Genomic DNA, 26,550 nt, shown 5'->3' with positions numbered 1-26,550 from the left:
TTTTTTTGATGTTTATTTATTTTTGAGAGAGAGAGACAGAATGTAAGAGGGGCAGGGGCAGAGAGAGAGAGAGAGAGAGAGAGGGAGACACAGAATCCAAAGCAGGCTCCAGGCTCTGAGCTGTCAGCACAGAGCCCGACGCGGGGCTCGAACCCATGACCCGTGAGATCATGACCTGAGCCGAAGTCAGACACTTAACCGACTGAGCCACCCAGGCGCCCCTCCAGATATATTTTTAATTCCGTTGCGACTAAGCGACTAATGTTAAAAGGGATGAATGTGTGTCTCTGGTGAATCATTAGAATAACTTGGGCGAGTCTGTGTCACTGTAAAAAGAAACCCTAGGAAAGCCTGAGAGTAGAGCCCAGGGCCAGCTCAGCAGAGCACTCTTTGAAATGCTTCTCAAATCCGGCACTCCTGACTTTGAAAACCAATTTTACAATCAAGCTTTTGATCTTTCAGATAGCTTGGTGTGCTGGTGATAAAAAGCAGCATGGGTCTACACTCTACCCTAGCAGGCATCCTGTGCTGCTTACCATCATTTCATTTCAAGCCTTCGGAAGATTCAGAAACACCCATACAGTGTTACTATGAATTTTTGGCTTGTGAGACTCTGGCAGAAGCTCCTGCTGGCTGTGAATTACTTTTCCTGTTTGTCTTTCTGCTTAACCAGTCGCCCTCCTTGTCTCCTGCCGGAATTACGGAATCACGCTCCGGGCAATAGCATCCTTCTCCGGACAGCTAGGAGCACCTTCCCGTGTGCAAGCCTGGAGGTTGGGGTGGGGGGGCTGCAGCGGTTGGAGGGCCTGCCCCTGCCCGAGGCGATGGGAGAGAGGAAACAGAGGGGAAAGCCTCCAGCACAAAACAACTGGTCCCCGAGGGGCTGTCTGCCTCACTCCAGTGGGATTATGTTATTTGGCAGATGGCTCTTTGCACACTTTCTGATAAAGGACAGTTTATAAACAGCTTATTTTTTCAATAAATCATTTAATGAACACAACACAACCCTCCATGGTGTGAATTTTTCTGCCAGTGTATACACAATGCAGCTGTGACCCGGCAGAAGCCTAGCCAGACCCCTCCCGGCCCCTAAGGTGGGCATGCGTTGGCCGCCGAACAGAACAGAACAGAACCACTATCCCCGGCAAGACAAAGAACACCAAAGGCCTGGCCGCTGGGGGACTCGGGTGTTTGTAAAGAGCATGAGAATCTCTTTGAACACAAATCCAAATGAAAAACGAATCATACACATCTGAGCAAAGACCCTTCAAGTGATTTTGACCTAGCCACCCAAATATATCTTCCCTTCGCTGTTTGAGCCCATTGAGCCTGGTGCCCTGTTAGTTTCACAGAGGGGGAAAGGTCTTGCAACGAAAGCGTGAGAGGTGTCAGTGGGTTGCCATAGCAACCGCAGCACATTTTTCCCACTTCCTGACTTCGATTTCAACCTAAGTAGTGAACTCGGGAGGATACCAACTTACTTTTCACGTCCGGAAAAGGGAAGATTGTATCCTATTTCATTCTCATCCTTAACAGAGAGAGGAGCGAAGGCAGGTAGAAAGGACGCTAACCTAGACAGTCATGAACACACACACGCACACGCAGGCACACGGCTGGGGCTTGCTGTCTGACTGGGTCCTCTTAAAGCACAGAATGCCAGCATATTCTGCAGCCTGAATTCTTGAGAGTTGGATCAGTTAAGAACAAAAACCGGAAAGATACCTTTTTAAGAAAATCTTTAGCATAAAACAGAGTTTTTGTTTGGTTCCGTTTTCAAGGCTGGCTAGATTCGGATGCAGACTAGAAAATGCCAAGCTCTAGATTCTCATTTTCTAGAAGAAACGACAAGACGCTGGACAAGAGAACGAAAGTCCCAATGGAACTCACTGCATAGCCTGCCACTCTTAATATTCTAATTTTGCACCTTAAATAGGGCACTTCATGCACAGGGTGCGTGTCTGTGGAACCCAGTATTTATTCTGACTCTGGAAGGAACGTGCCATCGAAACATCTGCCATCAGAGGGAGGAACCCCTGCCTTGACTGCCCAGTACCGTGTCACGACTTGCAGGATGAACCAGAGACAATGACCAGTATGTGGCCCTTTCTGTGATCTAATGTCATAACGCCCAGGCTGGCCTCGTCCGAGATGTTTAGCCAAGGCCCTCCATGAATGTCACTAAAACCTTGAGAATAAGCAAGAGAATACATGAGAAGCTGTTAAATGCTTTATTAGGGGAGGCTCTTGCCATATAAGCGACGGGTGGTAACATTTTGCTTTCATCCCAATCACACCCCCCATAAACTAGTTTGCTCGAAAAGAGATTCCAATGTTCTCTTGGTCTCACAAAGTGGGGCATCTGGCTAGAGCAAGGAATCCCCGAACACTTTTGCAAGATAGTTTATTTTTTCCTCGTCCTGCATCCAACATACACGATTTAAAGATTTCTAAGAAGGAATGCTATGTTATTCCAGGAGGGAGATGGTACCCACCATTTTCTATTTTGTCCTAGGACAGAACCACATCGAGAAGGAACCACAATTTCCTAGGAAGGCGGTGAATGTTAAACACAAACAAGTCACAAACATGGGTTATTCTTTTCTGGATTCAGACCTCAACCAAATTCTGATTTTTCTAACCGGGGTTTGAATCTAATGTTATAGTCGCAAGGTAAATTGAGCTGTGCACTTCTGATTTGTGAGTTATATTTTTATTATGTTTCCTGTTATTTTCCTTTTTAAAATTTTAAATTAAAAGAATTTTAAAAATGGCTCTATTGAGGTATATTCAACATGCTTATTTAATTTTTTTAAGTTTATTTATTGAGAGAGAGAGAGAGAGAGAGAGAGAGAGAGAGAGCGCACACACACGGGGGAGGGGCAGAGAGGGAGAGAGAGAATCCCAAGCAGGCTCTGCACTGTCAGCACTAAGCCCAATTTGGAGCTCGAACCCATGATCCTGGGATTATGACCTGAGCCAAAATCAAGAGTTGGACACTTAACCGACTGAGACACCCAGGCGCCCTGTGATAAGAGCTCTTAAGGTCCAGTGTGACCAACTTGCAAATACTCAGCACAGTGCTGTCGACTCTGGTCTTCTAATGGTTACAGTAGTTGCTACTTTCAAGGAAAAGTAGCTGCTGATGAGTTTGCTGCCTAAGATGGTTTCTAGAAATGACAATTTGATTGAGGAAGTACTACCTTTGTTTTTGAAGTTTTCCTCAAAATTCTGATGTATCAGGTTAAAGGAGTTCCTGCTGGCTTTCTAATGATGCCCAGGGAGCTTCATTAGCGTCTGTCCCCAAAGAAAAGGTGTTCTGACACCTCAAGACCGCGAAGGCGGGGCTCCTGGCTGGCTCAGTCGGTAGAGCAGGTGATTCTTGATCTTGGGGTGGTGAGTTCGAGCCCCACGTTGGGGGTAGAGATTATTTAAAATAATATCCTAAGGAAAAAAAAAAAAAAGGGACATCCAACCAAGGGGCATCCTAAAAGGTGACCCAAGGGCCTCTACAACAATAGAAGAGACAGGATCAGTTCCCACGGAGTGGAGTCTCAGAAAAGACCTCCCAGCTGCTCCAAATTAGTATGTCTCTTGGTTTTATATAACTTGACAAGTTAATACCTTAATCATGATTTTTTTCTTCTTTACCCTATAGCACGTGTCACGAACCTTCCTAAAAGTTGTAAGGGGAAATGTATATGACTGATATGTTTAATAATTGCTTCTACTGGTTTTACACTCATTAGGTAGAACGGGGCAAAAAAAAAATGTTTAGGGGGATGAAGAGCTAACATACAGACATTTTGTTTAAAAAAAAAAGGAAATAATCAGGCCTCTTCCTTCCTGGACAAACAAGGGACCTAAGGGGAAGTAATTAAAGCATAAGATACGTGACATTTCTTTTTTTTTAAATCTTTTTTAATGTTTATTTATTTTTGAGAGAGAGAGAGGCAGACTGCAAGTGGGGGAGGGGCAGAGAGAGAGGGAGACACAGAATCCGAAGCTGACTCCAGGCTCTGAGCCATCAGCACAGAGCCCGATGCGGGGCTCAAACTCATGGACCGTGAGATCATGACCTGAGCGGAAGTCGGACACTTAACTGACCGAGCCACCCAGGCACCCCAAGATACATGAGATTTCTCTTTTAAAATATTTTTTTTTAATTGGGGTAAACTATCCATAATATAACATCGACCATTTTAACAATTTTTGAAGCGGAAAATTCAGTGACGTTAAGTACATCCACACTGTTGTACAACCATCAGCACCGTCCACGTCCAGGACTTTTTTCACGGCGCAGAACTGAAACTCTGTCCCCATTCAACACCAGCTCCTGATTTGCCCCCTCCCCTCAGCCCCTGGCCACCGTTCTCTCCGTCTCTACGGATCTGACTGCTCCTGGGACCTCCTGAGTGGAACCATGCATCATTTGTCCTTTTGTAACTGGCTGGTTCCACTTCGCATAAATGACATCTCGGTTCATCCATGGTGAAGCCGGGGTCAGTACGTAACAACCTAGCATGCCCCAAATCCTAGAATTCCAGTATGAGGTGCCAATCCTGAAGCTCTAAGAAAAACGTGAGGGGCTGGCGCTTTACGAAGGGATACTAAATTTGGCACATGTCTGCCCCCACGAGAGAGTAAGAGGCTAACTAGATGCTTTTGCTAAAATCGGATGAACCCCTAGGTATTGATACGTAGGAAGCTATTTATAGTGAGGAAACGTAAGATTTCATTCCAGCCTGCTTTGCTTAAGGCAGGGCTGGCCAACAGCTAATCGGCGTCCCCTGTGTAATACTGACCTCGCCTGGGAGCTGTCTGAGGCTCGGCTGCTGGTCTCGCCCATCATTCCCTCACCTGCCAGTCCTGAAGGCTGCTGCTGTGTTTCAGCCACGAGCGAACCGCATCCAAAGCTCAGCTCACTGGCAGGTCTGAAGGTCAAGGACAGAGACCAGTTCTGACCAAGGAGCACCCCAAGCACACCAGCTGGGGGCGGGGGGAAATCCATGCTGCGTTATTACTGTTGGGCGTATAGGTCACATATGAACTGATCGTCCAGGCCTGCGGAGCATCAAAGCCATTAGTCTGCAGCATCCTGAGAAAACGCTCAGCTAAGTTTCTCGGGCTGGACTGGGAACACACAGAGCTGGCCGGGGCGGGAGGGTGGGTGTTCTTCTGTCCAGGCTGATGATCAACACTGAAGTGTCTCCTCCATTCACTCAGTGCTCATGAGCCACGACTGAGAATCCTGTTACCACTGGATGGTGATCACCTTCCCTTTCCTCTCTCAGCAATAACGCCTAAGGCAGAATGTTCTGGACACGCAAGGCGGAACACTTGGAGATCCCTGGACAGCACACCTGTTCTACCCAGTCACCTCCTGTGTTCAGCACAGCGAAGTCTTGCTGAGGGCTTCAGGGTAGGCGGGCGTCTACACTGTGGCCAGAACACGGAGTGATTAGAACATTCACACACATTACTTCCCGCGTCTGGTAACTGTCTCCACCTCAGCAGCAGAGGCTCCTCTGGGCTGCCCTGGGCTCTCCTGGACTGTTCAGCTCCCTGCCCAACGAGTCCCTGGGCTTCTCGTCTGTCCGTGACACTCGAGACCTCAGTGCTCGAGAGCCCCTCCCAGCGACCATTGGGGGTTGACCAAAAACAAACCGAGCCCATCTGAGAGTACCAGGAGAGACCACAGAGCAAGAACAGACGGGGGTCAGGAGACTGAACCCGGAGGAAGAGGCAGGCAGGAGGGAACTGAGGAGTAAGGTGGGTTCTTCCCCTACTTCCCCCACAGCCCTCCACCCCTTCCTGCATGCGCCCTGGCCCCTGGTCTCGGCTTTGGGTAGGGGAGGATCCAGGCCATCACCCAAGGAGGACTAAGTAAAGGGAAGCGGTTACCGCAGTCCTGACTTCCACACCTGGCAGCCGAGACGGCACCTTTCAGACACAGCGGGCACACAGGTCACCTCCTTGGGTAAGTGAATAGAACCGCACTCTGCTGTAGACGTCTGAGCGTGACCTTGTCCTAATGGACGCGATCCTTTTCTCTTACTCCTGTGAACCCACGAAGCAGGGATGAAGGGGAACAATAGAGTGTTCTGGCATCTCCCCACCACCCTGCCCTGCAGCCAAGTTCACATTCACATCCCTCACAAGAGGGAACGAGTCTCTTGGCTGCAGAGCAGAGCAACTTTATTCGCTGGGCTGCGGGGTGTCCCCCTCTGCCTCGTGCCTTCATTGCCCCGAATTTGGTTAGAAAAGCCTTTTTTTTTTTAAATTTTGTAATATTCCTAAGGTCGGCAGTCTCGGGACAACCCTGCTGCCTTAGGTTTCTCTCTCTGGTCCATTCTTTCTCTGTATAATAAGCAAACAGCCCGGCTTATTTCCTAAACACGCGATTATGTTACATTTGCCAAGTTTCCCTGACCTTCCCTCTGGTCTAAGGTGTTCCGAGATACATGTGCCATCTCAGTGCTTTCGCCAGACGTCTCGGCTACCGGCTCAAAAGCAGCAGTCAAACTTCAATTTAGAAAAGGTCCTTTAGCCCGAAGAAAGACACGTTTGGTGCTTTCCAAACCACAGTCTTGCAAAATGAAGGGCCCTGCATCAAAAACCGTGCACGGCTCTCCGGGACGGAGGGAGTCACTAAACCGTAGCTGACAAGGGCAAAGTCATTATCGTCCCATTTTCATCTACACCGGGGAGGGTAAAGGAGGAAAACGCAGGCACCTCCAAGAGGACGCAGATGGGGCCAGGAAAGAAGACAAAGATCCTTGAGGGGGAAAGAGGGCGGTTGCGGATTTTGAAACAATATTGCCCTTGCTGCCGCTGCATGCCAGCCGTGTTCCAGGATGCCCTCCCTGGGGAAGAAAGGAAAGCACCCTGCAATCCGCTGAGACCTGCACGCTTCAGCAAAGAGAACGAGCTCACAGCGCTGCTAAGGGAACAAAAAGGCTGTAATCAAGGACAGGAGATCAAGGGCTCCAGCTGTGCTCCCGGCCGCACCTCTGCACTAGGCCCACCTTTCGTGTCTGAGTCCTCTGGCTCCGCACGGCACACACACCGACTGCTTGGGGCCAGGCCACCGCTCAGGCTGCCGGGTCATGTGGACCGGCCGCAGAAACGTCTATTTATTCGGTGCCGATAGATACGCACCCGGTCCTTCTGGCAATCTTGAGTCTCTCCTGCTCAGTATGGGAGGACCTTCTGCCTTCCAACGACCACTGTTCATTACAAGACCCCAGGAGACACCACAGTCGAAAATTCAGTAAGGATTTTTTAAGTTTTACACTCTGTTCCACGGAGAAGAAAACCTTCAAGTGGTATTGCCGCACCTCTCTGGGACCAAGTAGTAGCGACTACTAGGAAGAAAATGATATTACGAGGAGAGGGAGGTTATAAATTATTTTAATGAGCCGTTGGAAAGAAAAAAGGTAATTTATCTCCCTCGACTTTCCCCCTTATCCCATCCCCCTCCCCACCAAAACCTCAAAAAGCAAGCCAATAAACAAAAATGCCTCAAAGACGGGATAAAAGAAGAAAAATGCTTTTATGCCCAGGAGCTGTCCACCCCTGGAAAAACACAATTAACACGCGCATAAGAAGAAGGCCCCTGCTACATTTCGGGAAACCACATGAGCCTCGAGTCCCCACAAGATTAATCGTACGGTACTCTCATCCAGCCTGGTTGCAGGCTTTAGTTTCAAAGCCCTACTATGAGCTTCATGACAAATCCCTGCTTTACTTTTCTAAGATTTTCTCCCCCTTTCTCTTAAAAACGGAACGCCATCCCGTTAAAGGAAGAAAAACAAACTGGCTTGTTTCAAACAACCTATAAATATTTTATAGGATGCTAAGGGAAACCTCAAACAACACAAAACTATCAAAATGTTGCCACGGTTATGTAATCAATGATTAATAAGCTCGAAGGGGAGACCGCTGCACACAACTGCACATCACAGTTCTGGGTTAAGAGGGACAGGGTTTTAGTTTACAATACAGCGCTGTGTTTTAAAAACCCACCGCTCTTATTTCCATGCTTCCCCCTTCGGGGCCTGTCAACCTCAGTTGCTAAGGAACTGGCACAAACTAGAGACTGGATTCCTTCTTTGTAAACTTGGTCCGGCAGGTACGTCTGTCCCAAGTGCGTTTTCTTTTTCACCTTCTCATTTGGATTTTGCTGGGGGCGGGGGTGGGGGGGAAGCATTCTAATTCTATTTTTTTACCATAGTCTCTCATTTTGTGTCATGGTAAGTGATGTGAAACACTCAGAATCCTTAAAGCAAAGGACTTTCCCCTCTTACAATGTTACGTATATAGACACAGTTCATAAAACTATTTATTAAAGAAAATCATTTGCACAGAAATTACAGGTGATCAGACTATACATCAGAGGGAGGGAGGGCAGATAGGCTTATTAGCAATATTGTTTGCGATTAGATTAATAATTACTTCAGCGTTACCTTCTGCTCAGGTCCCCCGCTAGGTCACGTAATATAATAGTTACTGCTGTGACATAATATGGCGCATTAAAGGCTTTTTGGTTTGATTGCAGCCCAGCACAGAGCCCAGCGCAGGGCTCGATCTCATGAACTGTGACATCATGACCTGGGCCAAAATCAAGAGTCAGACGCTTAACCGACTGAGCCATCCAAGTGCCCCTGATTGCAGCCCATTCTAACGATGAAACGTCCATAGCGCATAAAGCTCTTTGCTAGGAGGCCACCGCTAATATGGCAATGGCATCTCAACACCGGTCCTCTGCACGTCCGGGGCTCCTCAGTCTAACCCAACCACAGTTGTGCAGGGTGATTCCTCTGCCCCAGATGGAGACGCGTACTCGCCAATCAGACAAGACGGCCATTCGGTAAGATACTACTTTAATGGTCATTGGATCGTGTACCCCCTAAAGGAAGCCTGGTCTCTGGGAACTTCCAGGGCTGAAAGTGAAGGCCGTTAACCAGGAGTGGTCGGGGGAGGGGTGCTCCCCGGCATCCTTTCCCACCTGCCGGGGGTTAAGACCTCCTTACCAGGCCGCACCTTGTAGTACTCGAGTCACCCCGACTTCTTCCCTCAGATGAAAACATCTCACCCGAAAGGGCATATTTTTGCATGTTTTTCTTTCACCAGAAAATGCAAGAATACTTGTTTCTCAAGGTAGTCGGTCTCATTGGGATCCACGTTAGGACCAGTGGGCGGATCCGAGAGTCAAGTCCACGCAGCTAGTAATTCCCTCCCGGACACGGTGCCAGATTTCAACATTTGAGAGGAGCGGCTTTCCCTCTGGGTGGGGAAGGGGGGCCCTGAGCTGAGCTGTGTGAGAGGCAGTGTGCTTAGGGTGAAACGAAGTGAGCTCACTTTGCTGTCCCTCCGACTTAGAGGGACGGATGCACTTTGGCTGATAAGAGGTGGGACAGATGCGCTGACCTTGAGCTGATCCCATGTGTTGGGCAGGCAGGCAATCTCAGTTCTCTTCCCCCATGCCCGCCTGAGGCTCCCCCTGTGCTGAGTGCCAAGGGGAAGGGCGTCGGGGACAGCCACCACAGGGGGATCACATCCCAGCCCTGCCTCCGGGGCTCCAGGTAAGGTGGGAAGACCTGTGTAGGCCCCATGGCAGGGGGGTATGGGGAGGGTAGGGGCCCTGGGGCCTCCAGGAAGGGCGGAATGAGCTCGACCCTCTGCCTCTTCTGGAGCCCGCTGCCATGAAAAGGCGAGCGACTCAGGACCGTGGCAATCCAGACAACCAAATCTGAAATTAATGAGTGCTTGGAAAGGAAAAATAATCTTTTAAAAAAAGACACCTGATTTATGAAAAGGTGCTGAAAAGCGAAGGAAACAGCGGTGTCTGCCAGAAGGTGTGGCCAATTAAAGCTCAAAGAGTCCACACTGAGGGTTTTGGGGTTTTTTTTGTTTTGTCTTGTTTTAGTTGATGATTAGATTGTAAGAAAGTAATACTCGGCAGCAGAGAGGTGGGGAGGCTGGGGTGAAAGGCGGGGGGGTGCTGAAAAGGGAGGACCCATCTTCACTAGGACCCTCAGACAGGGACCGGGGAGGAGGCTGAAGACTCAGAAACCCCCAGAGCACGGAAGGCGGGCCTCTGGCTACGGTGCCTGTGAACCACAGGCTCTCAGCAGCTCTGAGCTTTGCCACCTCTCTGCCCCAAGACTGGACTCCATACTCCCTGGTGCCCGAGAGGATCCAGGACTCACAAGGAAAGTGGAGCTCACCTCTGAGGAGGGGAAAGAGGGTGGCCGGGGCCAGTGGGCTCTCATGGCCAGGCATGGCCTCTACAGATGTCCACTGATGACAGATAACCTCCTTCCGGGCAGGGTGAGCCTACGTGCCTCTGGGTGGTGGAACAGCTCTCCCATATAATGAGAATATATTTTATAAATTAAAATTTTTTAATGTTTATTTATTTTTGACAGAGAGAGAGAGAGAGACAGAGACAGAGCATGAGCGGGGGAGGGGCAGAGAGAGAGAGGGAGACACAGAATCCGAAGCAGGCTCCAGGCTCCGAGCTGTCAGCACAGAGCCCGATGCGGGGCTTGAACTCACAGACCGCGAGATCATGACCTGAGCAGAAGTCGGACGCTCAACCGACTGAGCCACCCAGGTGCCCGCCCCCCCCCCCCCCCCCCGATTCCTACTATTCTAACAGCATGGTTTTCTACTACTCCTCGTTGCAGATATGTAATATTTTAAGAACATTAAGGGTTAAATAGCTTTGGTAGAGAGGCCTGGAAACCTAGCCACAATTTATAATATTTCTATAGCAAAATGTATTCTAAATGCGTTTTATGAATTATAACCACACAGGAAGCTCAGACAATACTAAAAAACACATAAACAAACATAAAGCCATTACAGGAACCCCTCTAGGTTAGTCCACTCGCTACTGTTTACTCAGCAAATGTTTAGTATACAGAAAGAGCAAACCAGGGAGCCTCATCAAATTTAATTCCAGATGGCATCTCTCTGCTGTCACCAGGCACCTGGTGCAAGGGTAATCTTATCCTTAGCACAGCATCATGATGATGCAGATAAATTTCCTTCCCCCAAAGTCCTCAGGCATTCCGGGGCCAAATATGCAGAAATGTTTTTGAATTTTCCACATCACTATTTCATTAAGGCAAATGGCTGAGAACTGACTGCATTCTAATAAAGCATTTTTACATGTTGAAGGAAAAATGAATATTCATAGTATTTGCATTTAGGTAAAAATGCAAGAAGCTCTCATTTACAAAGAATGTGACCAACTTGTCCCAGGAAGGGAAGGAGGAGGGAGGGAGGAAAGGAGGGAAGGAAAGGGAGAGGGAGGAAGAGGGAGAGAGAGACGGACACACAGAGGGAAAAAAGACAGCTACACAGACACTATTCAGGTAGCTCCCACCATTTTGCATATTTTATACGCTCTCTCAGGCAAGCAATTTCAAACATTGCACTAAATTTATTAACAAATGAACATGAATGAAATGGAACTCCTTCTCTTCCCTTGGAACCGGCTCTCTTCAAGTTTGGTGGCGAACTTTACACCCTCTCACGCCCTGTGGCCAAGCCCACCTGATTCTAGAAGGTGTTTCCTTTCGGTTCTCCCTCCCCGCCGCAGCCCTATGTTAGGCCACCTCTCCTCTCTGCTGGTTTCCTTGCCACGGCTGCTCTCACCTCCAATTCATTAGCCACGCTAAAACCAAAATTATCTTTCAAATATGCAAATCCAAGCACACCACACCCCCACTGGGAACCTTCAAAGTTTCCCACTGCGGTCAGGACCAAAGCCAAACTCCTTACCCGGATGAACTGGAACCTTGCCGGTCTGGGGTCTGGGTTCCACTGGTCCTGCCACCCTGCCCCTGCACCCTCCCAGTCTGGTTCCTTGATCAATTTGCGCTAAGCATCAGTCACTCCTCACCTGGAATCCCCTGCTTTTCAGAACAGGGACATACTATCCTCCGTGGGTCTCTCAGCTGGAACAGAGAGCTTCCCGACCCTTAAAGTTAAAGGTTACTCTTAGAGGATCCCAGGGGAGATTGACCCAAGGAGAGCATATTTTGTAGAAAGTGCCTGTCTGTCCCTTCCCCATATCCTATGGGATAATCACTGTGCAGCCAAGGATCGCATCCTTTTTCTTAGTCTGTCCTTAGTGACTAGCGCTGTGCTTGGGACATAGTAGGTGTCCAAGAAACATCTGTTGAATGAACACATTCACGAAGACCTATTTCCTCTGTGTTCCATATTTCCCAATTATTTAACCAGCGCAAAGGCTCCGAAACAGCACGGTAAGTACCTGGAGAAGGAGGTTACAACTTTTAGCTCACTGAGCACCCACCACACTTTAACTTAGCAAAAACACCTTGGTGGGTCACTGCCATAACTGTCAACACAATCGAGAATGGCCTGGCGCCATTTGTATGTCTAAATGAGAGAAGGGGTCAATGGTATATGCAACTGTCCTCCTTCAACTCTGTGACAGACAGCAGCCTATAATTAAAAGTAGATGCAGCCTATCATTTCAAAAAAGCACGTTACCTAAATCCCAGTATTTCAACTTAAAACAAAAAAAAAAAAACAACCCAAAAGCCCCAAGGGGTGAGAAAACTGAGCCTTAAAACTCTTCTCCCCAAAGTAAAAAAACAAACAAACAAACAAACAAAAAAAAAGCAGCAGCATTGCTGGCACCCATGCTGTAAAATCCAAGTGTTACCAGCATCTTCATTCAGCACTCTTCTGTCTGCCCCACCCTCGCTGGCTCCAGTTAAAGGAATCTCCCTTCTGCAAGTCACTGTATCGATACAGAGCAAGAAAAAGGTCAGACGGTCAAGGCTAGTAATAAACAGGTGTAGCCGCAGCGTAGCGGGCTCAAAGTCTTAGCAACACTGCTTCGCACACGTGCAGCGCTCCATGCTTTTCAAAGCACTTGAGTGTCCAGTCTCTATGTGGCCTGCACCTCCAAAAGAAGGTACGCAAGCCCTTTATCCCTATTTGACAGTTGGGAAAACTGAAGCCCGCTGAGGTCAAGTTCTCTGCTCAAGGTCACAGAGCCAGTGGGTCCAGGGATGGAGGTCAAACGCAGGGGTCCTGTCAGGAGTGGGTGGTTTTTTCGTTTTTGTTTTTTTTCCCCCTCCAACCAACCTCGTTGTGCTCAGCTTGGACTGCTGACAGACACTACTGGGCAGAAGGAGCGGGGAAGAACCGAGAAGCCACAGGAACTCGGTGCACCTCTGAATGAGTGCGAACCATCTGCACTCTCTCTGCTCTCCAGAGTGGAAGGGAAACAGAAGGAGCCGTGGTCAGGGTGGCAGAAAAGCGAGAAAGCTTTGTCTTCCAGTTCCCCTCAACATCACTGGCTCTGCATTTCCCTACAACACAGTCAACACAAACCCTCTCCGATGAGACTCCAAGCATGCGCCATCCGTCCCAGGAGCCAGGCTGCTCCGCTGAGGCTGAACCACACAAGGCACGGCTATTCAATGCACTCATCTCTGAAGTGGGAAGGTGACCCTCCACAGTGCATGCCCCGTGTCTAGGGCAAGGCCTGGCATCCAGGAAGGTCAGTAACTTTTTTCTCCTCTCCCAAGTATTCACCTGGGACGTTTTAGGAAGCACATTTCTTGAGCATCACTGAACTCATCGAAAAGCACTTTTCTCTGCCTTGAAAGCTTTAGGAGCAGGTATTTTCCAGACGTATGCAAGTGAAGCCAACACAATCCTTTCTTTCCTGTGCTTATGCCTAGCCCCATGCAGAGTAGGGATTTGGTCCAAAACGTGCCTACTGAAAAGAATGGACCTCCTAAAACAGTTTGAAAGTGTTACCTTCTGTAACACTGATCTGTCAGCATTAAAAAAAAAAAAATGCTTTTAATAAAAGAAATCATTTGAAGGAGCTGAGCACCATGTGGCTTTGAGAGAACTCGCATGCAAATTCCTGGGGGCGGAAGTCACTGGACTGTGAAACAGCATCCAGGCAAGGAATGCCTGTGGCACACTCCCACAGGGCACATGCAGGGTAGACTGGAACTTTGCAGGAGTGTGGTGCCGTGCCGAAGCCTTGAAGAGGGGCACACGTACGTCAGTATTTTGAGTATTAATCCAAGGAAATAATCAGATGTGTGCAAAGATTTCTGTACAAAAACGTTCCCAAGCATTATTCAAGATAGAATGAAGCAGAACCAACTTGAACATCTAACCACAAGAGAATAAATAAGTTATAGCATATCTATGCGAGAGAATGCTAGGAAGCCATTAATCATCACATGCTAGATGAATACTTAACGTCAAGGGCAGCTGCCTACGTATAAAATGGAAAGAGGTTACGATATTGTTTTAAATGACATGCGGGGGCACCTGGGTGGCTCAGTCAGTTAAGCATCCCACTCTCGATGGTGGCTCGGGCCGGGATCTCACGGCTTGTGGGATGGAGCCCTGGATTGAGCCCATGGTCGTGAGCACACAGCCTGCCTGGGGTTCTCTCTCTCCCTCTCTCTCTGCCCCTCCCCCTACTCTCTCTCTCAAAATCAATAAATAAACATTTAAAAAAAAGATAAAATACATGCCAAAAAACAACCAAAAAACAAAAAAAAGAGGCGAGAAGCACACCAGTGGTAAAATAAGAGACAGCTGTTCTGTCTAGGTGATTAGGTTTGCACGTGGTTCTTATTCTGGATACTTTTACTTATTTTCCTCCCCTTTAGAATGAAAATGAACATCTGTAATTACAATAGATTAATATATTTTTTTTTTTTTTAAAGAGAGACCCTCTTCAAAAGCCACAGGCATTCCCAGTAGCTTATGACGTCACTTAAAACTTCTCCCTTCTGATAAAATATACCTAACAGAGAATTTAGCATTTTTACCACTCTTAAGCATGCGGTCCAAGCGGCATGAAGGGCATTCACGTTATGGTGCAGCCATTGCCACCGCCCATCTCCAGAACACTGTCCTTCCCAGCTGAAGCCGCACCCGCTGAACAGGATCCCCCCTAAGCCCCGCCAGCCACTGTTCCCCTTCCTGTCTAGGGCTCTATTCCCCGGACCTCATCGAAGTGGAATCATGCCACAGCTGTCCTTCTGTGTCTGGCTTCTTGCATTTAGTGGCATATCTTCAAGGTTCATCTGTGTGGTGGTATACATCACCACTCCATTCCTCTGGAAGGCGGAGGAATAATTCATAGTAGGCATATACCGCATTGTTTTCTATGGTGTTAGTTAGTTTACTTATTTATTTATTTACTTATTTTTATGTTTTATTTCTTTTTGAGAGTAAGAGAGACCGAGCACAAGCAGGGGGAGGGTCAGAGAGAGGGAGACACAGAATCTGAAACAGGCTCCAGGCTCCGAGCTGTCAGCACAGAGCCCGACGTGGGGCTCGAACTCACGGACCGTGAGATCGTGACCTGAGCCGAAGTCGGACGCTCAACCGGCGGAGCCACCCAGGCGCCCCACGTGGTGTTAGTTTTTAAATCAGACTTTAATTTTTATCATGGCTGAACAGCAAAATCATCAGCAGTTCATACACGTGAAGGATCAGAATTGAAAACACAAGAGAGTACAAGGAACAAAGTTATGTTACATGGAAAGCCAAAGTCTCTACCTAGCTAGAATCCACTAAAATCTACAATATCAAGCCATAGCTGGCCACCGGAATAGTGGTTACCTCTGGGGGACCGGCACTGGGGAACCTTCCGGGCTGACAGAAACGATCCATAGCTGGGCTGCGGTCGGGGTCACACAGCTATGCATTGGTCGTCTGTCAAAACTCATGGGACGGTACATGTGAGTCCTGTGCATTTCACCGGATGTACACCGTAAACCGTACCTCCATTTTTAAAAAGAAATGAAACACAGGCCTCCCAGGACCCCCTCTGAAAGAAGATGCGTTGGCCTAAAAGAAATCTGAGTAAATAAGAATTCTAGAAAAACAAGGCGGTTCAGCCCACGCCCTTCGGTGGCTGTCCACTGTCCCTGCGAGTGAGTCCAAGCCCATCCCCTTCACTGCTCAAACACTGGTTTGTCTAGGGAAGTCTGGTAAACACAGGGTTTACGAACCACCCGTGCCAGGGAACCTGCCCAAATTTGGTCAACGGCCCGACAGGTGTGCAGCCCGGGGGGTGTAATACCTAAAAGTATGTGCCTTTGTGTGGGAGTAGAAAGGAGGTGCATCTTGAGCACCTGTCAGGCTCCGGGTGATGTGATGCTGCATCTGGAAAGGGAGGAGATAAAGCCCCAGAACCCATTGTGAAGAAAAACCAGGTCTCCGAGCCTATGCTAGGGAACCGCATTCGCGCGTGACATCTGGGGCTGAGAAGAGACACTCTGACTGCCTCATTTCAGATCGGGCTGGCTGTGAGGTGCCTTTCTAGTTGTTTCTTTGCTGGGCTCGGCTCGAATCCCCAAGAGGTGGACGTTACCTCTTTCTTATTAAGCACGGCTATTTGTTTACTCTCCTCCGTGCAGTTTGTCTTTATAAAATGTCAACTTCAGGCCGCACGTGGTGGGAGGCCTCAGTGTCCCAGCCACAGTGAGTTTCCTGCCAAGCCATTTAAAGCCCTCAGATGTCAGACAATTTTTTTTTTTTGTGATCTGCTGTTCTAGATTCGCTACACTACTAGTCCCCTCTATTAAAATGCACGGCCCGGCGGCCAGCAGATCTCCGGATTCAAGAGCGCCCAAACTTTTTATTGTCTTAAAAGCAGCTTTGGAAACAGAACAGGCACACCTAAGCCAGATGGCAAACTAGAAACTGACAGTCAGAGAGTCAAATACTTCCTTAGACTTAACGTTGTATTTTTAAGAAACTAAGCGGGGATCTTGAAAAGCTTATTGACGTGGACTCGTTGTCACTTAGTTGAGACAATGACCTGGAGTGACCAACTCTCAGAGCCTGGGACTGCTGAGCCTCAAAGCTTCCTGACCCAGACCGGACCTCTTCGGGTCTCTCACAAAATAGGCCACTGTAACTTCTCACGGCCTAGGAAGTCACAGCTACAACGTCTGCCCCCTCCCATCCCTGGCTCATCTGGCTCCCTAGAAAAAGTCGCATTAATCTGCCAGCAGACATCCCTCTTTTCAGCCACGTCATTCCAACTCAATGTCCCTGGGGGGGCCTCAGCGTCTCCTCACCAGTCACCTCTGCAACTGCTTATCCAAGGATTCCCACTTTTGCTCTTGACTTCCTCCCAGCCTCGAGTCCCCCCTACCAGCTGTGGTCTCTGTCCAGGCAGGGACCAATGAGGCACGGGAAGCGTGTGCTGGTGAATGTGGGCTCGGAGGTATGACAAGGAGTCACACACAGCCCTTCCCCTGCCCCGAGGTTGGGGACAGCGATGTCTACACATATCAGGAAAATGGCTGCACATTTATACCGCCAAACCCACGCTTCCAGAAAGGTAATCCTCGAACAACACTGAAGGTGTCAGACTCTTCCAGAGCCTTGCCCATCTACGGATACCAAAATACCATAAAAAATGCAAAAGCCAGCAAGGACCTGAGAGCAAACTTAGACCACAATGTACTCCCTCAACTAGAAACAAGGCCGGGGGCGCCTGGGTGGCTCAGTCGGTTAAGCAGCCGACTTCAGCTCAGGTCACGATCTCGTGGTCCGTGAGTTTGAGCCCCGCATCGGGCTCTGTGCTGACAGCTCAGAGCCTGGAGCCTGTTTCAGATTCTGTGTCTCCCTCTCTCTCTGCCCCTCCCCCATTCATGCTCTGTCTCTCTCTGTCTCAAAAATAAATAAAACGTTAAAAAAAAAAATTAAAAAAAAAAGAAACAAGGCCAGTCCGTCTGTCCTGGGACCGTGTGACATTTCCTGAACCAGAGGTACAGGCTGTTTCTGATAACTCCTCATCTAGGGGAGAAATTACCCCCTTTGTCCTGACAAATAACCGAGGTATCTCCCTTTCCAGGATGGGCTTTGAAAACGTCTTTTGGTGTGACGGAGCGATCACAGAGAAGTGGCAGAAACGTTGTGATGCACACGTCTGCTGAGAGAATGTCCTCTCTGTCACTTTCAGCTCATGGGTCCTCAGCACCGTCGGTGGAATCTGGTTGGAACAGCAGGTGAATGGTTCCCAAACCATGAAAGTAATACAAAACCTACAAAAGCAAACCCTGAATGTGTAGGGCTTGCTGTGAAGTCTGCTCTTTTACCTCTACGTGCCTCTGTTTTCACCTCTGCAGATGGGGTGCTTCCTACTCTGATGACAAGGGCACCTAGAGAGAAGGAGGCAGGGGGTGACCACGGCCAGACGAGAGCTATCACGTCACAGCTGGCACAGCCTTCCCGCTCTGTTACAATTACTGAGCGCCTCGCTGTTACAATTACTGAGCGCCTCGCTGTGTGTTATCATAAACTGCACTGTGCAATTTACACATTTTGGTCCGTGCCCTTCTGATTGCAAAAGTGTTTCATGTCTGTTTTCTCAACCAGGATCCAAGCAATTTGAGGGCAGGGAAAACAACCGTCATAAGGTGTATATGCTTTTTCCCAAAGGAGGCCTCCGAAATGATTTATTCTTCACTTTTCACGGAATTCTACTGTTTTAGTTTCTGAGACCCAGGGCAGATCTGAAGCAAGAAATTAAAAAGTACTCATCGTGTATTAAATATTGTTACTAATTATTATTTTATTATTTTTATCATCTTGGTTAGTGCCAAACTCTTTAAGTGTTTTGAGTATCACCTGTCAGCATATATCCCGGATTGCCTAGCACAACAGATACTTACAAGACACCAAAAAATGTTACATTATGTCCTGCGTATATACTATATTTATTTAATATGCTAGGCAAACGTGCAACACCTATTTCCAGCAACAATAATTATCATACTAAAAAAGAAAAAGAAAACCAATGACCTGCATTTTAAAGGATAAGCTTCAGTTAGCAAAAAAACGCACTTAGGTCGGGAGCTCATAGCCCGATAACAGTGCATAAAACAGGGTTTTCTGTATTTCTATTGCACCTCCACAGAAACTCGTCGAATTGTAGGTGCTGAAAAATACCAGATTGACTTCTTAAAATGCAGGCATCACCCAAGTCACTCTGGTATGAATTTCACAAGGTTTATTTATCCCAACTCACACAGCCATTGAAAAAGAATGATTTTCCATCTGGGGACTCTCATCTTCCCATCCCAACATAACCCGTCCAAGTCAGACAAGGGAGAGTGAAAAGACACAGAAACCGGATTACCGACCCCTGGCATACACTCGGCGTTTTGCATCGAAAAGGTGAGATGGTACTATAAACGGAAATTCTTAGGGCTCACTGCTTTAAAAAAATGTGACGTACTCCTAGAAAGAGAGTTAGATACTATCTTCATATATGAAGTGTTTATCTTTTGAAGGATATGCTTGGGAAGAAGTATTCTGACAAAGTAGTAGTTAGGCTAGTCATCAAACCACTCAATAAATAAATAAGTGAAGAAACCCGCCGCAGGATTATACCTCCGTGGCTTTAGAGATAATCTACTTACTTAAGTGCATCGAAAGGCAGGTACTTTAAATGCAGATGTACATCTAAAGAGAACTGGGAAACACCATGGAGAACTGAGTATCAATTGGACTAAGGAGGTCACGGTGTCCTTGACTAAATATGGACTGCCAGAGAAGAGTGACCTCATTTTCTGTGTATGAATGAGAAACAGAAAAAGGCACTAAATTATGCCAGGCATAAAGCCCAAGGCAGTCAGAAAAAAACACATTATCTACTTATTATACAAAGATGCTCTCTGAAACCTTCTACTGCAGGAAACAAAAAACCTCAGCATTGAAACAAATCGGGGAAGAAATAGGCGAAGGGGATCATGAGGTACAGACTTCCAGTTACCAAATAAATAAGTCACGGAGGCGGAAAGGACAGCATAGGGACTACAGTCAATAATACTATGGGGCGCCTGGGTGGCTCAGTCGGTTGAGCGTCTGACTCCGGCTCAGGCCATGATCTCGCGGTCCGTGAGCTCGAGCCCCGTGTCGGGCTCTGTGCTGACAGCTCAGAGCTTGGAGCCTGCTTCAGATTCTGTGTCTCCTCCTCTCTCTGTCTCTCCCTCCCATGCTCATGCTCTCTCTCTGTCTCTCAATAATAAATAAATATTAAAAAAAATAATATTGTAACAACATTGTACAGTAACAAGTGGTGACCACACTTACCGGGGTGAGCACTGTGTAAGGTACAGGATTGTGAAATCACTGTGTTGCAGTATGGCAACTATTCTTCAATAATAAAAAGTAATAAAAAATTAATAATACCATTGCAAAAAACGTAGGTGCTCGATAAATACTAAAGGAACAAAAAATAAACAACGGAATATACAGCAAAGGCAATTACCGCATGCTTGTGTCATCAAATACTGGGCTACTATTAAAATCATACTTGGGGAGCCCGGGGGGCTCGGTTGGGTAAGTGCTCAGCTTCACGAGGTTGAGCCCTGCATTGGGCTCTGTGCTGACCATGAAGCCTGCTTGAGATTCTCTCTCTCTCCCTCCGCCCCTCCCGAGCTTACACTTGCACGCATGTGCGTGATCTCTCAACTACAAATAAATAAAACTTTAAAACCATACTTAAATACCTCCAAGTGACATGGGGAAGAGGCCTCCGTGTGAAACATATACGTATCTCGGTTATGGGGAACAAAACTGGCAGGAGCTAGGCAAAATGTTGAAGGAGCTTTTTTTCTTCAGAGTGGAATCAGGGGTATTTTTAACTTTTTCCTCCATTTTAAAATCCTTATCCAACTTTTAAACAGCCAGCATACACTATTTTTATAATTAGAAAACAATTAATGTCATTTTGAAATGTATTCCATTAGTACTGAATAGGTGGGAAAAAAAAGTCCCCCCCCCGCCCCGCCCCCCATGATTACTAGGAAACCTAGCCTGAGGTAGCCATTTCCGGCTTCAGGTACTTTGCGCAGTGGAACATACACAGGTCAGTTTCAGTATCACTTAAGGCAAGCTGCCTGGGGAGTCCCTTGCATCACTTAGGGACCTCGGATGGACACACACTCCCTTCCCAACAGTGGCCAGTGTCAGATACTCACCCTTTTCCATTCCTGTACCTCCTGGTCTGGGTGGGTGGGGGTATGTATTTCTCTACTTAGGAGACAGAAAGGACATGTATACAACTATTTTTCCTGGGCCTCCCTTTTTTTCCATTTTGTGATATTAGTAACTTGAGACCCTTATACTGTGAAAGCCTAACGGTAGGTTTCCTAAGTTAGGAAGGGCTCTTAGCATTCCTACTGCCCATCTTATGCTACTAATTATAACACTCCATATACAAAACTCTCTGTTCACAGATAAAAACTTTAGGTCTTTGAATTATCATACTGGACCCAACCAAATTCAGTGAATCAATCATTCGGGGCAACGGGAAATACCCACAGTTATCATTTTGGTGTGAAAAAGGGAATTGCCTGACACTTGGAAGACCACATTTCTTCTTTTATTTATTTTATTATTATTATTATTATTATTATTATTATTATTATTATTATTCTTGAAAGCGAGAACGTGAGCATAGGGGAGGGGCAGAGGGAGAGAGAGAGAATCCTAAGCAGGCTCCACACTCAGTGCAGAGCCTGACACGGGGCTTGATCCCACGACCCTGGGATTGTGACCTGAGGGGAAATCAAGAGTCAGATGTTCAACCCACAGAACCCCCCGGGTGCCCAGAACACATTCCTTCTGAATTGAGAACAATTTCAACCTTCTTGTCTCCTTCAAAGTCTTCAGAACAAACTTGTACTTAACGCTTTAAGTGTCGTTAAGTAGCTTGTAACAAAGTTCACTGATTTATCCAACATAATTTGGTGAACTTGGCTTTTAAGGAATTCGAAGACTTTGTACCAAGTTTAGTTTTAAGCAGAAATAACAGTCCTTTAAACATAGTGACAACATGGGCATCTGCAGATATTTTAAAGAAATACATTGTTCAAAATCTATTTTAGCAATCTGTAGTGCTCCAGTGATAAAGACTAAGTAATTTCTAAACAATTTTATTGTGAAGTATCAGTTGCTTATCTTTTTGTTCCCTTTTAACAAAAGCCAAAATAAGACACACTGTTGATTTATCAATATGAATTATCTGTATAACTTGGTTCTTCCGTGAACCTCTTGGATCATGGAATTTTATGATTGTCTTACATCATAAATTCAAAATCTGACAGCTAAGATCAAGTTTAAGCCCAGGTTGGGAATCAGAAAAGCCAGAACTTATCCTAAATTTCTAAGAACTCCTGGGTGGATTTCAGTGATGAGCCTGACTGGAGAAGGCAGACAGCAGAATGACTAAGGGCCCAGCAGATGTGGGCTTGAATCCTGGTTCTGCCCAGTAATACCTGTGTGATTTTGGACAAGTGACTTAACACGTCTAAGCCTCTCAGTCCTTCCTCATTGACAACATGTGCTGAGATGCTTTAAGCACATACTGAGTGGTCTGTGAATGGAAGCAATTAACACTTTTGATTTTCAGTGTATAAAAATAGAGATAAAATTATAATTCTAGATATACTGCCATTATAAAGTGTTCTATGCATCTACAGGGTTCTACAAACATTATTTTAGTTTCTGCAATAATGGATTTATCCTCATTCTTTCCTACGGTGCTTCTGTTTAATATTACAAAGCAGGTCATTTATTCCATATAGTTTTGTTCCCCAGTGTAGATTTCAACCCGCCCTCAACCCCCCCCCACCAAAGTACCACCACCACCAAAATTTAAAATGTGATAATAGTTTTTGCTAGTCTTGCTAGAATACTCCATAATATTTGGGTTTCCTCCCTGACTGACCTATGAAATTATAGGGAACTGTATACAACAGAATGTTCATGGAGAATCTCAGGAGGCACTGAATGAATCATTACAGGCTTCTTCCTTGCCCCTCCCCCACATGCACTAACAGCTCTGAGATAATTTATGACTATATAATTCCTTTACACAGTCACATCTGCGTTGTTTATTCAAATTGCAATGGAATCTTGTATACAGCTGGAATCCCATTTTTTGTCCATATATTCTGTCCATAAAAGTTCTGTCCATATATTCTACAGGAACAACAGAGATGTTTATAACCATTTAAAAAAAAAAAACCATCTAAGAAACATTTTAAGTCATTTTACTATCTTTTTGCTCTTGACAAGTCAGAGACGTAAAAGCTAATGAGATGTTTTCCTTGCAATTTTGCATCTCTCGATCATCTGCACAGCATGCAACCCAAAGGCTGCTTTGACCTTTGACCTTTGCATTACATTTGTTACATTTCCCTTGTTACATTTCTTCTTTAGGGTTAGTCAGTTACTGAACTATGAAGCACTGTTGGTTCAAGGGAAGGTGTAATATACCTGCCCACTCTCACAGAAGATTGGCAGAGATCTGCATGTGTCCATCTGTCTAAACTATGATTAAAAACTCAAGTCAAGAGCTGCATATTTTCTGAAGTCTAAAGTAGACCTACTTTTGCAACCAGGTTCATTCTTCCTCTTCGCTGTCGTGTTTCCAAGTAATTGGGGTGAAACGCTCCTCTGTTCTTACCACATGTGACCAGGTCACTCTTCAACTCCTACTGTTAATTCTCTTCCTTCAGTTTAAAACTAAGAAAAAGTAAGTTCCACCCCTTTAACCTTGTCATATTTTGCAAGATAATTATCAAACAACACTGGCAAAAGAAGGTTTGGCAAACCTGTCGATTTCTTTCCCCCACCCCTTCACCCCTAACTCTGACAAGCTATCTCGACCACCAGACAGCCTGCAACCTCATAAATGCACTGGCGCTTAAGGGATAAGGACCTCAAACAACACTTGTTGATAAAGCTTCTGTGCAAAAAGACAATGCTTCTGGCACTTTGCTTATGTCAGCTATGATAATTAGGTTAGCAATGTTTTAAGAAGGCACTTGAATTATTGAACCCACAAGGATAAACCATCTGTATAACTGTTTATATGTCTAGCGTCCCTTTTGTGACCTCAGGAGAGATCCTTTCCCTTATGCTGAAATCAAATCCTTAGGTATATCGGCCTGGAATTAAATCAAGGCAAATGTGAGGCAATACTATGTTATATTTCAAGTCATTTAGTTACGACAAAGAATACTCTTATCTTCACCAGTTATCCCATATAATCCTCCCTCCCCACCCCCACCACACACACACACACACACACACACACACACACACACACACACACACACACACACCAGTTCAGGGAGAAGTGATCAAGTAAGCTGGTGAGCTGGTGAGTAGCCCGGGCTTTCTGACCACCTTTGGGGTGGCTCCAAGAAAATAAGCCTTAAAATAGTAAAAGGTCCGGGTGTCTATATAGCACTTGACTCATCTAAAATGTGAAGTGTAGTAAATTCAGGTCCTGAAACCTTTCCGTAGATGATAGGAAATGCCCGAAGTCACCAGTTAACTAGGAAAGAAGAGATGGTGAGCAGGAAGGAGATGGAGAGCAGAGAAGCCCTTGGGGGACCCTGGAAAGCAACTGTCAGAGCAAAGTGGCAACAGAAAAAAATGTAAGATTTCACCAAGGGAAATTAGTTGGCTTACTAGACAAAGGTCTCTAGAGACTATACTATGTTGCAAACACTTATTGGCAAGAAAATTTGCAGAAAAAAAGCAGCCTACAATGTGGGCTAAGTATTAGTGAGCCTGTAGAGTTGCAATCAATCAAAAGTTCTGAGTACAGAAAAACCAATCCAAGCCAATCCTCATCTACTAGAGGAGTCAAACAAACCCCCTTCTGAAAAACTGGATTTGGAAAACTAAAAGTGCACTAACATAGGTGCATTTTCTATATAAACATCCCTCGAAGTCTCTTGACTTACAGGAAAAGAAATAAGGTACTACAATACCAGGAGTGTGGCTCATCACACGCCCGGCCGGTTTCCACACCTGCCCATCAAGGAACTGACCCCCTCCCCCCTACCATCCTCTTCCTGGCCTTGAGATGTAGCCGCATCCCACCCGAGGCCCTGCAAAAACGGTCCCCACAGGCAAAGTGCAGAGTACCAGTGCCCCTCTGCTGAAGAGTCTGCAGCGCTACATTTGCAATGACGCCACATGGAGAGAAATGGGGAAAAGCACGAAAAAGAAGCAAGGATGAGAAGGCAACAAACAAAAATGTGCTCCCCTCCTTTGGTGGTCCAAGAGAGAAAAAAAATAAACAAACGCCAAACTACAGACGGCCAACGGTCGGCTTATCATTTGGGCACCCGTAATCCATACCTGGGCAAAAAAAAACAAAAACAAAAACAAAAAAAAACCCCAAAAAACCCCAAAAATTAGAAGTACCTGGAAACCAACTTGGACACACTGTAATGCAAAATCTCCCCATCATCGCCATCACCATCACCACCGACACCGGATAAATAAAAACCAAGCACTTGAGCTATATATATGCAACTACTTACAGACCTGAGGTTTACATAATAACAAATTACATAATACTCCTGCTGTGCACTAAAAACCCTTCTATAGGTGAAGCTCTAATCCCTCTGGTCTTTTAACATTTTCCGGAGAGAGCTGGAAAAGTCTGCTGAATAATTGGGGGCAGGGGGGATGGAGTGCTGGAAAAGTCATCCTTGACAAGCTGCAAGCCCAACCAAATGTTCTAGGATAAAAAAGGCACTCGCAGCAGGTGACTCCCTGCTGCTCTCATCCCCTGGCGCCCGGGTGTCTAAGGCCAAGAAGTGCGAGCGGGGCGCGGGGCGCGGGGTTCAGGGCGCGACTGCCCGGGCCGGGCGGGGGGCGCGGCCGGGGCTTACCTGCTCCCCGAAGTCGATGGCTATGTTGGTGATGCCCAGGGGCACCAGGAACCGGATCAGGGGCCAGTAGTGCGTGAGCGCCGGGAATTTCACCATAGTCCCCGCCGTGGGCTGACCCCACACACATCTGCCGCCGCGAGGGGACTCTGCCGGGAGGCGCGGGGCGAGTGGGCCGAGCGGGGGCGCGGGCGGACGGAGGCCGGGTCCGGCGGGGCCTCGGGGCGGCGGCGGCTCCTCCTCGCGGCTGCGGCGCCCTCTCCAAGCGCGGCTGCTCTAGCAGGAGATCCGCAAGCTCAAGTCCATCCCCGCTGCCCTCCCACACAACAAAGATCTGCCGGGAAAAAAAAGAGGAGGGACAGCGGCGGCAGCGGCGGCGGCGGCGGCAGCGGCAGCAGAAGGTTCTGCTGACAGCGGCTCCATTATAAGCGCTCTGGGGCCCGGAAATAAATAAATAACCGCGCGCACGAGGCGCCGCCGCCGCCGCCGCCGCCGCCGCCGTGCGGAGGAAATCAGGGGCGGGCGCGGAGGCGCGGACACCGCCGGCGGCCCCGGGGGCGGGCGGGCGGCGGGCTGGGGAGGGGCCGGGCCGGGCGGGAGGGCGGGCGGCGCCCTCCTTCCCTCCGCCGCCGCCTGCGCTAGGCGCGGCCGCGGGGGGCGCTGCGCACGCACAGGCCGTGGGGCCGCCGCCGCCGCCTCGGCTGCGCCCGGGGGCGCGCGGGGTGGGACTCGCTGCGGTTCCCCGGGCGGCCAGGGGCGGCGGCGCGAGCCGGCGGCGAAGCGGGGCTGGGGCGGC

The 26,550-nt window shown here is 47.5% G+C and overlaps 1 protein-coding gene across 1 annotated transcript in view; it reads right to left on the bottom strand.

Moving 5' to 3' along the window:
* Positions 1-25,965, bottom strand: part of ANKH (ANKH inorganic pyrophosphate transport regulator) — a 136,506-nt gene extending 110,541 nt beyond the window's left edge. Inside the window, exon 1 of the mRNA XM_042997407.1 lies at positions 25,758-25,965. Coding sequence (XP_042853341.1) covers positions 25,758-25,853 — 96 coding nt within the window. The 5' untranslated portion in view covers positions 25,854-25,965. The remainder of the gene's footprint in view (positions 1-25,757) is intronic.
* Between the last annotated feature and the right edge of the window lie 585 nt (positions 25,966-26,550).

This window comes from Panthera tigris, chromosome A1 (genome assembly GCF_018350195.1).
Source record: "Panthera tigris isolate Pti1 chromosome A1, P.tigris_Pti1_mat1.1, whole genome shotgun sequence".
Taxonomy (NCBI): Eukaryota; Metazoa; Chordata; class Mammalia; order Carnivora; family Felidae; genus Panthera; species Panthera tigris.
This window is presented reverse-complemented; position numbering and strand designations above follow the sequence as displayed.